We start from the raw sequence: 16,538 nt of genomic DNA on the forward strand, positions 1-16,538 counted from the left end.
GTAATATCATTTATTGAACAACATATTAAAAACGTATGGATAAAAAATATTTAAGTCCTTTACATTTGTACAATTTGTAAACTATGATTATGGTATGCGTGTATAAACAACTCTTAAGCTATATTCATATATACTGATATTTTCTATATATGCTTACAAACGGATATATCTTACAGTCAGATTCAAGTTGGTTTAGAAGCTCACAAGTTCATTTTGATTAATTACTTAACGATATACAATTGTTTTGTAAAAGAAACCAAGTTCTAAGGCTACGTAGATTCAAAAAATTAATGTATTGAATATGCTGATGGTTGATTTGCTTACTAAATTCAGTCTTTGGGGTTACTTAGCAGTTCTAAATTAAGACTACGGCACTGTAAAATGCACTTGATAAACGTACATTTGACATTTAACTACTATGTGTAACTAGAGAAAGCTCTTGTAGAGCCGAATGCGTAGATCTCAGAGTCATAACTGTGGCTGCTGCTGGTGGAGGGCAAGTGTGGCCGCAATATTTGTGCTGGGACGCTCCAAATAGCTGCCAGGCATTGGACCCAATCCCGGCATCTCCAGTTGCTGCAACTGTTGGTGTTGCTGCTGTTGTTGTTGTTGTTGCTGTTGTGACTGCGGCGCCTTCAGCAGGCTGGGCGATGCCTGGAGAGGCGTGTTGGATCCCAACCCGACGCTGCTGCCGCCGGGACTTGGACCACCCTCTTTGAGCGGACAACCGATGGTAAGGCGGACATGCAATCCTGACTCCTTGATCAGATTGACGACATCGCCGTGCGACATGCCCGCAATGTCAATGCGATTAACAGCGATGATGCGATCACCGACCTTAAGCTCGCCACAACGATCTGCGGGACTGCCGGGAATCAGTTTGCCTAGGGTTTGGAAAAATATATAAGTATTTGTTGGTTTATTTACAAGGCGAGGCACTCACCTATTGTGGAACCATAGTAGTGGTTAGAGGACGAGATAATAACAAAGCCAAAGCCCTCGTTCTCGTGACGACTCACAATCACATCGTAGGGATAGCGACGCAGCTGTGCCAGCGGCGCCTGCTGCAGCAGAGGAGCACGACGACGACGCAGTATCATTGTGACCTGACCACGAACTGCAGACTCGCCCACCAGCGAGACAACTTTGTGGTGCGATGAATTGAGCTAAGTGAAGAAGAGAAGACAGTGAAAAATAGTTCATTAAGTGCACTAGTTTAATACTTACCACATTGATGCCATCGATGCTGAGTATCTCGTCGCCAGTGGCAATGCGCTGATCATTGTCTGCCGCACCGCCGGGCACAATGTGACCCACCGTCACCTGAGAGCCCTCCTCGGTGCCGCCGACAATGCGAAAGCCAAAGCCCATGGCCTGACGCTCCAGTGTCACCTCGGTGAGCTCACACTGATCCGCATCCTCCGAGACATCGAGCAATGCGCCATTACGCCAGCTGGGCGAATGCTGCATCTGCAGCGGCATCGTCAACTGCTGCTGCTGTGCCTGCGGCTCCAGATTGGCAAATCCCACGCGTCTTCTGTCGCTGAGCAGCTCATTGACACGCCGCTGCATGCGTTCGTTCTGAATGTGTGCCGCCTGCATTGGCGAGTACTGACCAGGTGGCACAGTAGGGACTGCAGCTGACTGCTGGACATAGTAGCCCAGCTGGGAGGCGGAAGAGGCTTGCTGGGGTCGTTGATAGCGCTGTGCTTGGCAGTCGTAGCAATAGCAGGACTCGTGATGCGCCAGAGGCAAGGGCAACGGTTGCATGCTCGGCGGCAGGCCATAAATGGGATTGTAATTGCCGCCACCATCGTCCACATCCACGTCCACGTCGACAACACCCTGGAGCGTGGCCTCGGCCAGGCGTTCGCTCAGGCGACTAACCATCTTGGGATAGGGATCCATGAAGGGAATGTCGTCCAGCTCCTGCAGACTGTTGTTCGATTTGCCCTGTGCCTGCAGGTGCAGCGCCTTATTCTCCGTTGTCGTCTCCACATCTGTTAGCTGCTGTTGCTGCAACTCATTGCTGGGCGTGAGGACACGAGCACGTCGCGTGTCCACTAGTGGCGTCTTGGGACGCATGGGCAGCACCTCCTTGGGCTGTGTGCTGTACAGATCTGCAGTTGGTGTCTTGCTGCGAAACAATCCGCCGCCGGTGCCGCCCACAAAGTTCTTGCGCAGCTTAGCCACATTGCCCAAGCCCAGTTGATTGCTCTGACTGGGCGCTGGCTGCTCGGGCGGCGTGCGTTGTATCTTAAGGGCTGTGGGCGTGGTTTGGCTGCACTCCTTGAGCAGCTCCACTACATAGAAATGCGGCTTGTTGCGCACATTGATGCCATTGATCTCGAGCAACACATCGCCCTCGAGCAGTTGTGTGCAGCAATTGCGATCGAGAATCTTTTTCACAATCTGACCACAGGCGGAGTCTGCAATGGTGAAGCCAAAGCCCATGGAACCCTTCATGATGGAGAACGTATACAACTCGGGTTTCTTCATCAGTATAAAGCCACTGCCAGCTGCCTTGCTGCCGCCCTCGCCGGAAAGATCCAAGAAATTGTAGTTGCCATCTATGTTGAGATCAACATTCAGGCGACGCTGCTTCTCCGCATCGCACGGCAAACCATCCACGGCCATGGTGGTTACCACCTCAGTGTTGGGATCATTGGGATCGAAAGGCAGCGGATAGCCACGACAAACCTCCAAGGCAGCCGTCTCTCCTGGCAAAATAGATTGGAAGATATTGACCATGTCGTGATGCGTATAACCCAGCACACAAGTGTCATTCACATAGACCAGAACATCGCCCGTCTGCAGTTGGCCATCGAGCCAAGCTGGACCATTCGGCACCACAGTTTTTATCTGCAGAAACTCCTCGACATCGCTGCCATTGCTGCCATCGCTGCCCACAATGGTGAAGCCCAAGCCCCGCGTCGACTTCAGCAGCGTCGTATTGATGCGCTGTCCCTGCAACTCTGCCGGATTTCGCGTGAATTTATACGGCAGCTTGGACATGGGCAACGATGTGGGTGGCAAAGGCGTTTGCATGGTCGCCGCTTCTAATGCCGCTGTGGGTGTCTTGGAGCGTTGCTGTGGCTGCTGCGGTGGCAGTTGCGATTGCTGCTGTTGCAGCTGCAGCTGCTCCTGTTGTTGTTGTCGTTGCTCGGCCGCACGACGCTTCGCCTCTAGCACTGGATTCTCGTACTGCGTACGGCGATTCACATGATCGATAAAATACATGCCATACATGGAGTCCTCGATCTTCTCCCAGCCATACGGCAGCTCGTCCTCACAGCAATCTTCCAGCGATTTCTTCTGATACTTCGAGAGACGTGGATCCAGCCAATGTGAGGTGCCCGTGTTGTGGCTACAGAAAAAAATTGTAATTTAATTAAATTGTAGTTTATGAATGGGATTAATTGTACTTACTCTATGAAGTACAACTCGCCACGCTCCGTATAAGCTGTCTCCCATTTGGGAGGCAGTGGTCCAAGACCGTCGCCGGGATCTTCGTGGTTTGTCGGATTGATCTCTGGTCCACCGCATTCGCTGCCCATGCTGCTGCCACCGCCTTCACCATTGTAATACGTATTCTGCAGCAGGTTTTCTATGGGAAGGCATAAAGAAGATAAAATTGTATTGAAGTTGAGATGAAGTAAGGGTTAATTGATTTTATAGATCAGTAAACTGTACAAACAGCGCTGATAACAATGAGATCTACTGTTTCAAGTAATGAAGAATGCTCTTCTAATTTCTTAACTTTATTGGAAATAGATTTGTTCTCTCCTCATTAAGATATTTCCTATCTTTAGTAGGAATTTTTAATGTGTTTTCAAATGACGACAAGTTAAAGACAATGATTTCTAATAAGGTGCTAAGGTCTACCAAAGATCAAATCATTAAATCGAAATAAACATAAAAATTGAACAGATTTCTTTATTATGGGTTGTATCAACGAATGCTTGGGAAATTAAGATGCTTCATAATATAGTCCCGATAAGTCGATAAATATATTTTATTGTATATATTAGTAGTACAAAAATGTTTATAGCCTCTTCTTACTACCTCTAATTTTAGAGAACCATTTTTGGAAGACTAAATTCGAAGTCTATATAGAGTATTATATTATAACTTAATAGAATAGTTTCCTATGATATTGAACTACTTAACTTAACTATTTCATTAATAGAACAGTTTCCCACGATTAGAACCCGTCAAAATTCGGAAAACTGACCTATTCACTCAAATGGAGTCGATTAATGAACCTGACACAACCAATAAAGCCAATAAAACTAACCTCAAACCGGATATGTTTATGTTCGGTTCACAATCAGCGTTTGGTTGAATGATTCGTCGCCCTAGCCAAAGAGTTTTGCTGTGCAGCGAGACGAAAATACTTGGCTCCCTTCCGGCTATAGGACGTGGCTGCTGCTGCATTGGACTCGACTCGCCCTCAAGAGCCAATTTGCTACTGCAGTGTTGAGTGAACCGTAAACTGTTTTGATGCCAGCCAAATAGACAAAGAAGTCCTCAGTCCGAGCATTATTAACCAAACAGCTTAATTGCGCTTATGACCTAGTTGTAGCAGCAACCGTATTGATTAACTGCAGAGCAGGAAAAATCATCTAAATGACCCAGACTTCGAATGGTATGCAAACATTGCTCAGTAACTAGGAAATGTGAATGGTGAATGGAGAGAGATCGAATGGAGAAGTCATTGGACCGACGATGACTTAATGTGATGCAAAAAATATGCTGCTCATTAAAATAGAGGCGCAGGCTTTTAATGTAACTGCGATCGAGCTGTCGTCGAGTCATCTGAGCTCAGCCATCGTTAGCCCATTTATAGAGAACTGGCCCATATATAGAGAGTCGCGTATTATTCATATTCATATCGTTCGACCAGACAACGCACACTCGAAGCTCATCGCAAAAAATCAACTCATCGTAACGAATGCGAATCATTTGCATAGCAAAAGATAAATATTTATATGTGCCGTTTGCCAGCTGCTGCTGTTGCTGCTGCACAAAGGGCAAACAGAGAGAGGAGAGGTATAGGCCATGTGAGCGACAGAGATAGAGATATAGAGAGAGGGCAGTTGGAGATGGGAGTCTTATCAAAGGCGAGCGTCGGTAAACGGTAAAAGCGCTTCGTGTTCGATTCACGTTGGGGGCAACTAACGCAAATAGAAGCTTCAATGTATAAGAACATCACACATACATATGTCCATCTCGCTCTCTTTCTCTCTGTCTGTGTGTGTATGAGTTTGACTGGAGGCTGCATAATCCAGAAAGTGTGAACGAACGAGCCCAAGCACGGAAGTTGTTGGCGCTGCGCTTCTTTTTTTTTCTCTTTTTTTTTCGCTGTGGCACAGTTTACTTTAATATTTGCCCCTCCACCCGCTGCCTCCCCCTTGCTTGTGTACACATATCTGTGGAGCAGGCGAGAGGCGACGAACCCAACCCAGTATTGGGATCGCCAGATGTGGCACAAAAATACAGTTCTTTTTATTACCGAGGGCTCAATGAAAGCGAACCAGGTAAGAGTCTGTTATAACATGCCTCTGATAGACGAGTCGTGATAACACATTTAAAACTGCGTGAGCTGCTTATGTCGTGACACGAACATTGCAACGATTGCGTGCTCACATCAAAATTACAGTAATGGCGAAAATATTCAGAGCACTTTAGTTCAACACACCAAAAATACGGGTATGGATATATTAGGCGAGGGTTTAAAATGTTAAACGTTCATTAATGTATTATTCATTGAGAGACAGTAAAATAACAAATTCGCAATAAACCAAAACCAAACATGTTTGATATGAATTATTTAACACACTTTTTGAAAAGTTTAAAAAGCAAAAGATAAACTAGAGTTAATTAAAATTGAAGTACAGATTTAAAAGCTATATAAATTTGAATTGAGAAATAAATTCCTCTCCTAAATTACGAACATATATAACGAGAGAAATGGGAAGAGTAAAATAAAACAGAATTTTTAAAGAAAACTGCTCTTAGAGATTTCCAATTACGTTGTTTTCCTAAAACAATTAAAAACTACATTTATCACCCAGAAACTATTAGGAGGAGGAAGAAAAATCGAATTTATCTAGTAAGCAAACGAAATGTTTAACAATTTCATATCACAATTAATCGGAAAATAATTATTGTGATAGTTGTTTGCCTACATCACATTCCAAAGATAGTGGAAACATGGTTCCGTAATTATCTATTAGTTGAAGTGTGTATTTGTTTGCATTTTGTGTTTGCACATCTCTGTTAGTTCTGAAATTTCAGTATTTCCGGCTACTGTTCAGTTTGCACTAGTTATCTATTTCTCTAGTTTTCGGTATCTATGCAAAATAATGCTTATCTTACTTCTGCTGTGCACAAGATAAATGGTGAACTCGAAACCTTGAAACTTGAAAACTTCATCAGCATGAAACAGTTGAGATGAGCTAGAAACTAAACACGAAAGAATACAAACAACAAAAAAGAGAGAAAGAAGAGAAGTCGACTCATCTATTCGATGCCAATCTAAAAGACATTAAAAGTTCTATTGTATTTGGACGATTACGAGCACTGATCTTCTGTTTAGTATACAAGTTTAAGAGCGCGTTTCTTGCTGGGATTTGCTTTCTTTTGGAAGTCAATGAACTGTTCATAAATAACATGTTGCTTCAATTGTTGCCTCGCCAGTGTTGCATGCCCCATCTGTAAGTTTTTTTTCGGGGCGTGTCTTGCTGTTTATATTTAGCTAGCTTGAGAATGCATTGTTGCCTGATCTAACAATGAGTCCAAGTTGCAAACGAATTGCAATCTGGAACTGCAGTCGCATCTCTCAAACTTCTCGAAATCTGCAATTAAGCACAATTTTTGCGTGATTATCGTTTCGTTGTCAATCAGGCTGCAGAAGTCAAGACTTCACAGTCTGCGGTCTGCAGACGAAACCTCTAATTATGAGTAATGGATGGATGTATTCTTTGACAGCTAAACAAACTTCGAAGGTCAATCGCTTGACTGCAGAGTATGAGTCACTTTGCAGTCGTGCCAGCTTGTGGGAAATTCCAATATAATTTCAACAAAAAAAGAAAACAAAACGTAAGCTTGACTCATGAATACCTGGCATACTTAACTGATCGAATAGATAAGAAACAAGAAATGTTCTTAGAAATGGCTTTACTTTAAAGCTGAAAGAATCCACACAATATGTGACAGTATTTCCTCACAATTTAATGGTTTTTGATTTATATGAAAAAGGTTGTCGCGAGTCTAATATTTAATATTTCTTTAAATTTTACAAATTTTTATATTGTGTTCTCTACATTTTCTTTAGGGTCTTAGTTTCATTGGCTGATAGTCTGGTATATTTTGTAATCTGTCATATAGTATATTTTGAATGAGTGATAGTCTAGTATATTTTGTACTATATAGTATATTTTGAATGTAGTTCTATAAAGATCTACCAAACTAACGTTCTGGAATATTTTATTATTATTTGTATTAATTCGGAATATTTTTAGAATATAGTTTTATTGCAAATACGTAGTTGACTGACCATCGGGTATGTTTTGTACTCTGTAGTATATTTTGAATGTAGTATTACAACGATATACCAAATCTAACTTAATACTCTACATTAGTACGGTATATGTTTAGAATATGATTTTATTGAAGATGGGTAGCGGACAGTAGAGCATACTTGAATGAAGCATTTATATATTTTTTAATAATAAAATCTCAATACAGTCACCTACATTTCAAATGACAAGCAAGCTATATAAACCATGTAATATTCAGTGACCGGGTATTCAAAATAAAGTCAGACAAAGGAGGGTCACTTACAAAGAACTTTATTTCTATAGGTGCCTTTAGGCAGGCGGCATAATCAATTTGTTATTCATAGCAGAAGCGAGTGAGTGCACTTCAATTAAGTGCAACTAACAATTTAGTGAGGTCTGGAACTTAAGTCTTTGGCTGCCGGTCAAATCTATTGAAAAAGAGAGTCGTTGTCGATGTCGAAGCTCTCTCTTCGCATGTGCGCAATATAATTAGTGTCATTGAGCCGGGCCAAATGTGCTCCACTTCAGTGGAGACAGCACTTGAAGGAAGTGTCTTTGTTCTAGAGAGTAGGAAGACTGCAGCTGATTCATCATTCGTTGGGGTTTGTGGTAGTCGCCCTAATGATTGCATCTAATTGGATTTTGCTGCTTCGTTAACTTGGCTTGCACGAAGTGCCCAAGACCTTTTTGGTTTTGGTTTCCTTTTGCATGTCACAATGTTGTCGTAATCAAGAAATTAATAATCGCATCATATGACGCGAATGCCAACGCCGGCGTCGACGTCGACGTCGTCGGTTCTGCTAATTGACTCTGACGTGACGCGTAAATGATAAGGCGCAACGTAGCGCGATGTTGCAAGGTGTTTCCTCGTGGGTGACCGCCAAGTTCATTGCCATCACTGGTGCATGTACAGTGGTGTCTCATTCACCACCAACCGCATTATGATTAGCATACAGACTCGGTTTCAGCTCAACCAATAAATTCACACATTTTACGGGCAACGCAAGAAACGCGCTAATAATTAAGCTGAAGTAAACTCTTGAGCTGTTAGCAAAGCTATAACAATGCTATAGCCATCAAAAACAAACAAACAAACAAGAGACGGACAGACAGATGGACAGACGGACAGCTCTATTGAGTCACTCGCCACTTGCCCAACTTCCGTTGGAAGCGAACAAATCGAAATAGCTTTTTCTTTTGAAAATTGCTCTATTTTGGCTTTGTTTTACATCGTCCGCTCTTTGGCCTTAAAGTGGGTGTCGTCTTCTGGTTAGGCAAAACGTTGTGTTCAACATGTTAATCAAGAGCGTTTAACCAATTGTCCACTCCACGCTTTGAATTAGTTTTTAAACTATAAATATCAATAATTCGCCACGCCTAACCGCCCCCAAAAACAAAAACATCCATCCACACATCGAGCAGCTGCTCACATGACATGTGGGTCGACGATTTGGTTTGGTTTTGGCTTTGGCGTGAACTCGTTTTGCTTATCCGTGGTTTGGCTTTGGGTTTCATGAATGAACATCTGTGTCTCACAGTCTTTGTGTCTCTGTGTGTGGATGTAAATGTGGTTAACCCACTATCACAATAATTTACTACGACGCCTTGCAAAGCTATTTAATTCGATGGCAAGTGGATTTGTCAAAGAATGTGCCACTTGACGCGGAATTGGAGCAAAGTTTACTCGGGTATTTATTGCTCTCTGTCATCCGGAATGTGCTTTAATCCGGCTGAAAGAAATTGACCAAAGCTCTGCAAAGTTCAAGTGAAAGAAAGACAGGCAGAGACATGGACAATACATTGAAAGCGAATTGTTTAGCCGTCTTAGAACACGGTAAGACTGAAAAGAAGACCCACAAGCAGAAGTGAGAAATGGGTTTGTCTTACAGCTGACCCTTTGTCTTTACATTTCTTTTTATTTATTTTTAGTTGAGCATGACGTGTAAACAATTGGCACGTGGCGGCTGAAACAACAGCAACAGAGGCAACAACAAAGCAGCAAAACAAAAGTAAAAGCAAAAGCCGTAAAACAAGCCGAATCAATTGAACTTTTACGTTCACACTTATTGCTCAGCCGCCCCGTTGTGCCTCGATTCGACACTCGACACGCTGTGGCAAGTTGAATACATTTCTTTTCAGCCCTGCCACAGGAGGCAGTTGCACATTTACTCTCAACTCTGTGGCATTCAAAGTGCATTAGTCGAATTCGTATCATGCGGTCGCCATGTGGGCGGAAATGAAAAAAGATGGACGATATTTGGTTGTTATTTGGACCGGAATGATTAACAAAAACAGCAGCAAAAGAACTACATCAGACGCAGACCAAACAAGTCATTTATTTAGACAAATGTGGGGAGATGTCTGGCACTCTCTATTTGGGATTAGCAAATAAAACGAGAGTGCTTGACTTTTGAGTGAAAATGCATTAAAATAAATAGATTTAAAAGCTTGACTTTTAAGTAGAAGGTATTCAAATAAGTTGATTTTAAATGCGTTTTTTTTCTTTATCGTTTTATACATTTAATTATTTTTTTGGGAAATAAGACTTGTGAAAAACTAAGTTAAGGCGTTCGTCTATCCATTTAAAATTAAAAATTATTCAAAAGTATGCAGTTTTCTTAGCATTTTGTTTTAAAAATGCATATTGAATAGGTTTTGTTTTCATTTAAAAACATAAGAAAAGAGTTGATGAAAGCTAAAACCAATTTTACTTTATAAGAACACTAGCAATAAGAACACTAATGATAAAGCCTTAGTAATCTTAAGGTCCATTTCAGATGAGCACTTTTTAAGTGGCAATTTTTCCAAAATGAAAAATACGTGCTCTCGTGTGAACACACAAAATTTTTTAGAATCCGTGAGAGAAAGAAGCTAATCGATGGAAATAGAATGCATTCTAATGGTTGGCTTTTAATGATCGAGGTATATAAATGAATGAATGTGGGTGATTATTTTAATGATACTTTCGAATTTATTAAAACAAAAGTTGTTGCTTCCACCACCAGCATAAATTGACATGCTTTCAATTGCATTATGTATTTGTTTTTTTTTAATCTTTTAAATAGCCGTAGCCATATTGGTCTTTAAAACCAAAAATGCGTATTTTCATTTCTTTTATTTGAATAAAAATATCGTAAAATCCTCAAAGCAAGTCCTATTAAAGGTTTGCAAAAGGATCTTATAATATGTTATGTATTGAACACTCTAAATAGCAATACAAATGAATAAAATATACCTTTATCCAATGACTGTCTTACAGTTTTATTACAGCTATACAAAGCTTTGCAAAGTAGTTTTCTGGCTATACCCAAGCTAATACAATGGCAAGTATCATTAGAAATTTGTATGTCGATTCATTTAATGTTTTTTTTTCAAGATTTTAATAGAATGAAAATACAATTATACATTTCTCTCTCTTCCATCGACATCTCTCAAGTAAGCCTAACTAACTCCATATGAGTGCTGTCGATAAGTTAGATATGTGTAATATTAGATATTACACACTGACAACAGGGTGTTAATAGCAATGAACAGACGTATAGTTAAGTTCATCTCATAGCTAATGCCAGTAATTTATGTTTGATGGGGCTGCATGCAGCCACCTTCATTAAACCTTAATATAAAATGACATCATCGATTGGTTGCTTACCCTTGCTTCCCTTCAAGATGCTGCGTCCGCTGACTGCGCCGCCGTTGACTCCAATAATGCTGCCGCTGCTGCCGGTGATGATGTTGTTGTTGCCACTCCCGTTACCATTGCCAATAAACTGACCGGACACTTGGCTGTTGACCGATGAGGTGCCACCAAGTGAGGCGACATCTTCGCGTGACGCGTGCAGCGATGCGGCCTGCGTCTTCTTGATGGCGGGTGGCGGCAGTCCAAGGGGCGGGGCAGGTGCCAAGGTGGCCATCGGTGGCGTTGCCTTGTGCATGGCATAACCGTTGCCATCACTGTGGCTGTTGCTGTTGGTGTTGCCGTTGCCAGTTGCAGTTAAGTCGTTGACGTCGTTGCAATTGAATTTGTTGCTGTGGTTGTTGCGGCTACTTCCGTTGGCAAGGTTAGAATTTAGACTTGAGTTTCCGTTAAATGTTGCAAAACTGGTTGATGCCATAGCCACAGCTGTGGTTGTTGTTGCCACCGCTGCTGATGTTGTTGCTGCTGCTGCTGCTGCTGCCACAACAGGATGTCCATGTGGATGTGAATGTGTGTGTTGGTGGGAAGCATTTAGCACAACTGACGGTGGCGCCAACTGTTGCTGCTGCTGCTGCTGCGGTTGCTGATAATAATGACTGTTGAACTGTTGCTGCTGCTGCTGATGTTGCAACATTAGATAATCGCTCGACGTTGGCGCTGCCGTCGTCGCCTTTGCACCGCTTTTAATCACCGCAGCTGCCACTGCACCACTCGCTGCTGCTGCTGCTGCTGCTGCTGTCGCTGTTGTTGTTGTCGTCGCTGTTATTATTGGCATCTTGGCCACGATTTTTTGAACGAGGTCGAAAGTTTCTTCGTTTCGCGATTTATCCGCTTTTTTTTTGTTTTGTTTTGTTTCACTTAATCCGCACTCATTGCCATCGCAATTAGAATAGTTTAATATATTTGTATCGTTTGGTTTAATTATTATCTCGTGTTCGCTGCGTCATTGGGTTTGTCGTCAAGCATTCGAGTATCTCACACCATCATCACATTTTATTCACTGGGCATTGGAAAAGCTGCAAAGAACGCAAAAACCGGATGGCAAAACAAACATTATGAGCGAGTGACAAAAGCATTTCGACTAGCAGATACTCTACAATCTAAACGAAAACATCGAAAGTTGTGTATCTTTATTGTTTAATATATTTCATTAAAAATGGGATGACGAATTGCAAATTGCATATTTCAATAAATTGGTACGAGGAATTGCGAGCGAAATAATAATTCTAAGACTATTAATTTCAATATTAAAATTTCGGGTAAACATTTTTATATATAATATAATCTTTCAAAGGAATTTAGGCACAAACGTCATTATTTGTGACTTCAATTTCTTAAACCAAAAAACAATCATCTCTTCTACTATGATTTCCAAATTTTCGGGATCTTAAAAAATGTCAATGACAACTCTCAATAAACTCTAAATAAAAAGATTACTACAAAGCAGACGCAATGGAATGAAGAAAAAAATTATCAATGAGATCTATTAATTTACATACAATATATTAAAGTGTAAAACTTGAATTTTGTATGAAATTTGGATTTGAATACTGAAATGATATACAAAATATATCATGCTACCAATATAAATTCTTTTATTGGAATGTGATCTATGAAGAATTATGCAAAATGAGGAGTGTGCGACAATAATCATTATATCGATGTCTCTATAAAAAGCGATTTTTGAAAACAACACCAAAATTAAAAATGGTTTCATTAGCCATAAATATGTCTTAATTCTAAACCAATTCCAATCAAAATGATCTTAAAACTAGCACCTTTTAAAGACTTCTGCGTCATAGTTAGATACTTCCCCTAAATTCTTCCATTTCCGAATATGGTAAACAAGCCGAATGTTATTCTTTTCCCCTTTTTGTGTTTTGAATATTCAAAACTTTTGAGTCATGCAAAGCGATTATGAATAACGAAAATGAAGGAGAAAATTAACTGTGCGAAATAAAGGGGCACGGAATAATATTAAATTCCTCAAGCGAGAAATGTACTCCAATAATAATAAAAAAAAAAACGAGAGAAGAGAGAAGAAAAGAATAAAATTGAGAGGCACACCAACATCGAGTGTAGGGAACTGTGGTAACAATCACCAGCAAAGAATGCCAGCAACACCAACAACAACAACAACGGCAATAAAGAGAACAACAAAGGCGAGAAACAAGTTTTCATTCCATGCCACCAGATCGACCAGTCAGACATGATGCCACAAACAACAACAGCAAAGGTAACCCCCACATTTAAACACACACACACACACACATACTATGTTTATGAGTAAGTGTGTGTGTGGGTATTGGTGGTGGCAACTGCAGTGCACTTGCCACTAGACGCAGTTGCAGGATAGTTTAGTACTCAGAAAACGAGTCGATGCCGCGAGACGCCGCGAGAGTTGTTGCAACACAAGGAGATCCTATGGTCAGCGCTTGGATCGCTGACTGTGATGCACGTTGCACGTTGCACGCTGCTGGCCACCTGTCGCCAAACCCGAAAAAGGCGAAAAGTGCACGTACCACGAGTGTGGCAAAGAGGTGCAAACTTTCCACTGAAGCGGCGCCACAATAACTTGCAAGTTGCTGCTGGGCGGCAACAACACCGCAACAGCAACCGCAACCGCAAAAAAAAAATAAACGAGAAACGAGCGAAAAAAACAACAAAGTAAACTGCAGACCATTTCACTTCATGGGAGAAATTTATCATTAACGTTTTTTAATTATAAGCGTCGTTTACTACGCTGGCTTTTTATGTTGACAATAACATTGTTGTTGTTGTTGTTTGTGGATGATGCGCCAAGGTGCCGCTTTATTTATATGGGAATTAGCGGTGGCCGTCACTCAAGTCTACTATATGATTATGATTAAGTGGGCAGCTAACAAAAAAAACTAACTGAAACTAAAAATACAACTTTGCATATTTAACAAACGTGTGTACTTAAATTTCCCTCACACACATGTGAGACATATGTATATACATACATACATATATAAAAACAAGTGTGAGTTCGTAATTGCAATCAATCAGAAATGTAATCCACTTTCTATGTGTGGAATGCGTGTGGATTGTGAAAATATGAGTGAAAACTGTTGTCACAGCGTAAACACCATTTGCAATTGTTGTTGTGTACTCGCCAACAATAACAACACCTAAACAACAAATCACTTTCATTCTTCGCACCTCTCTTTTTTATTTACTTCGATTTTCGCAGAGATCGATCAAAACAAATGCAGGAGCTGCAACAGCAGGCAAAAGCACTTTCCATTTCGGAGCATTGAATACCACAAACACACACACATACACAAGCGCGTTTCCAAATTGAGCGGACACACACACACACGGACACGGACAGGCACAGACACACTCACACAGGCACCAGCTACACAGCTACGGCTTGTTAAATGCGATAATATGGATATGTTTGAACTTGTTGCCTTTGTTGTTGTACCTTCTCGCTGAGAAACGCGCTACACCTGCGCCGAAGATAGTACTCCAAAATAAACTGGCCGCGAGCCGTTTCGCGTTTTCATAGATGCACAAATTTATTTAATAATTGTTAAATGCCTTTAATAGACTGCACTGCATTGTTTTTTTCACATGCACACACATTTCATTTTATTTTTCCCGCTGTAAAGGTTTCGAGTGACGGTCCAAACATGCGCGGCGCGACCGTTTCAAGCAGAATCTCAACAACAACTAAACAATCTTTTGCGCGATAGTATCGCGACTCAGTTGCGTGTATACCTGTTGCTTCACACAAAACACCAACACATGCACTTGGTAAAGATATTGGTTAAAAAATGCAAGACAATTATAAAACGCAAAAAAAAATATCACTACGCAATAAACATAACCGAATAAATGCTCAATTTTATAAATGCAAACCACAAAACAACCACAGCGGCAACTAATGATCTGTCACGCACGATAGCAATGCACTCAATATTTTTGTGGTATCGATATTATTAGTGCATAGCCACTTATCGATAGCCATTCACCCCGAATGAATTCGCTTCTGCGAAGCAACTATTTGAAAAGAGCCGTTCCCACTGCCTGTTTATTTGCTTTGCGTTAAGGGTTGGCGCGTTAAAATAATTTAAATTAAGTGTTAAAAATTCTTGGCAAACAGGGTGATGTGAAACAAAATTCAAATTATTATTTTAGGAAAAAGTTTGATATAGCAAGCATGTCTACAAATTAATCTCAAAAGTAGTCTTATCTTTATAAATATTTCCAAGTAAACATTTTAAATGAAAAATTCTCTGTAATAACAATTTAAAAAAAAAATAAAAAAATTAAAAATACAGTACAAAATTTGTCTTTAATATGGAAATTGGAAGTAAGTAAAACCGCAACTTTGTAGTTACCAAACTCCAAACTGACAATTATATACAGTTTCTCTTTCGAATGAACTAGAGGTTCGCATCTCCGAAGCATTCTGTATTTTCGATCATCATGGCGATAAATATATAGATACTCGTAATATAGGAAATGTGCTGAGATTTTTGGGATGCGTTCCAACAAATAAAGAAGTCAACGAAATCATTGCGGCAACGGATTCAGTTGAGAATCCAGGAGAGACGCATTTGCCTAGGTTCATGGCTCACGTCTCACATTTGCTTATGGAAAGAAAGTAAAGATAGAGTAATAGGCTTGTAGATTTTAAAATAATAATTTTATTTAGAATGGAGCCTGCTAGTCCTCAAAAACTTTTAGAAGCTTTTGAAGTTTTAGATCCGGAAAATAAGCGATTTCTCACGAAAGAATATTTTGGTAAATTAATGAGTGAAGAAGGAGAAGTGTTCAATAAAGAAGAATTGGACGCAATGTGGCCAGTGGCCATAGATCCAATAACGGATAATATTCCCTATATATTCTATATTAATAAGCTGAAGGTCTATGTTCATATATTTTCGGTAAATAAATCTATAGCTAGTTATTTTTCAGCACAAAACCACAATCTATGATGTTGCAGAAGCAGTGAAGGAAGAACTGGCTGCTAACGAGAAGGAAAAGAAAAAGTAGCGCAGTTCAAGTGTTGATGTAAAAATAATGTAAAATTGAAATTTAAGTGTAAACAAATTAATTAGTTATGAATTACTTTAATAATAATTTGTTATATTATTTGTTAAAATACAAGATATTGCTGATATTAGCGACAGAACTTTTCAAAATAAATTTACATTTTAGTATTTTTATACCAAAATAAAATATAATGCCGATGTTTCATCACCTCTGTTGCGTTATGTTAAATAACAGCGATTAATATGGCGTTG

General features: G+C 40.4%; 2 protein-coding genes across 3 annotated transcripts; one reads left to right on the forward strand and one right to left on the reverse strand.

The window, feature by feature from the left end:
- Positions 1-25: 25 nt before the first annotated feature.
- Positions 26-15,078, reverse strand: LOC133846012 (membrane-associated guanylate kinase, WW and PDZ domain-containing protein 2). The gene is made up of 6 exons (XM_062280709.1): positions 14,711-15,078; positions 11,215-12,275; positions 3,430-3,607; positions 1,228-3,367; positions 944-1,166; positions 26-884 (listed from the first exon to the last, which is right to left on the reverse strand). Exons 2-6 carry the CDS (start codon positions 12,032-12,034, stop codon positions 469-471), a joined length of 3,777 nt encoding a protein of 1,258 aa, XP_062136693.1. The 5' UTR covers positions 12,035-12,275; positions 14,711-15,078; the 3' UTR covers positions 26-468.
- A 370-nt stretch (positions 15,079-15,448) lies between these two features.
- On the forward strand, positions 15,449-16,426 carry LOC133846015 (dynein regulatory complex protein 8). 2 transcript variants are annotated; one of them, XM_062280715.1, is made up of 4 exons: positions 15,449-15,601; positions 15,679-15,895; positions 15,947-16,157; positions 16,210-16,426. In XM_062280715.1, the coding sequence occupies exons 1-4, from the start codon at positions 15,589-15,591 to the stop codon at positions 16,285-16,287; spliced, it is 519 nt and encodes a 172-aa protein (XP_062136699.1). In that variant the 5' UTR covers positions 15,449-15,588; the 3' UTR covers positions 16,288-16,426. The 2 variants fall into 2 exon arrangements, with proteins under 2 accessions (XP_062136699.1, XP_062136698.1); XM_062280714.1 differs by having other exon boundaries at positions 15,450-15,601; positions 15,658-15,895.
- The last annotated feature ends 112 nt before the right edge of the window (positions 16,427-16,538 follow it).

Source organism: Drosophila sulfurigaster, chromosome 3, assembly GCF_023558435.1.
Source record: "Drosophila sulfurigaster albostrigata strain 15112-1811.04 chromosome 3, ASM2355843v2, whole genome shotgun sequence".
NCBI lineage: Eukaryota > Metazoa > Arthropoda > Insecta > Diptera > Drosophilidae > Drosophila > Drosophila sulfurigaster.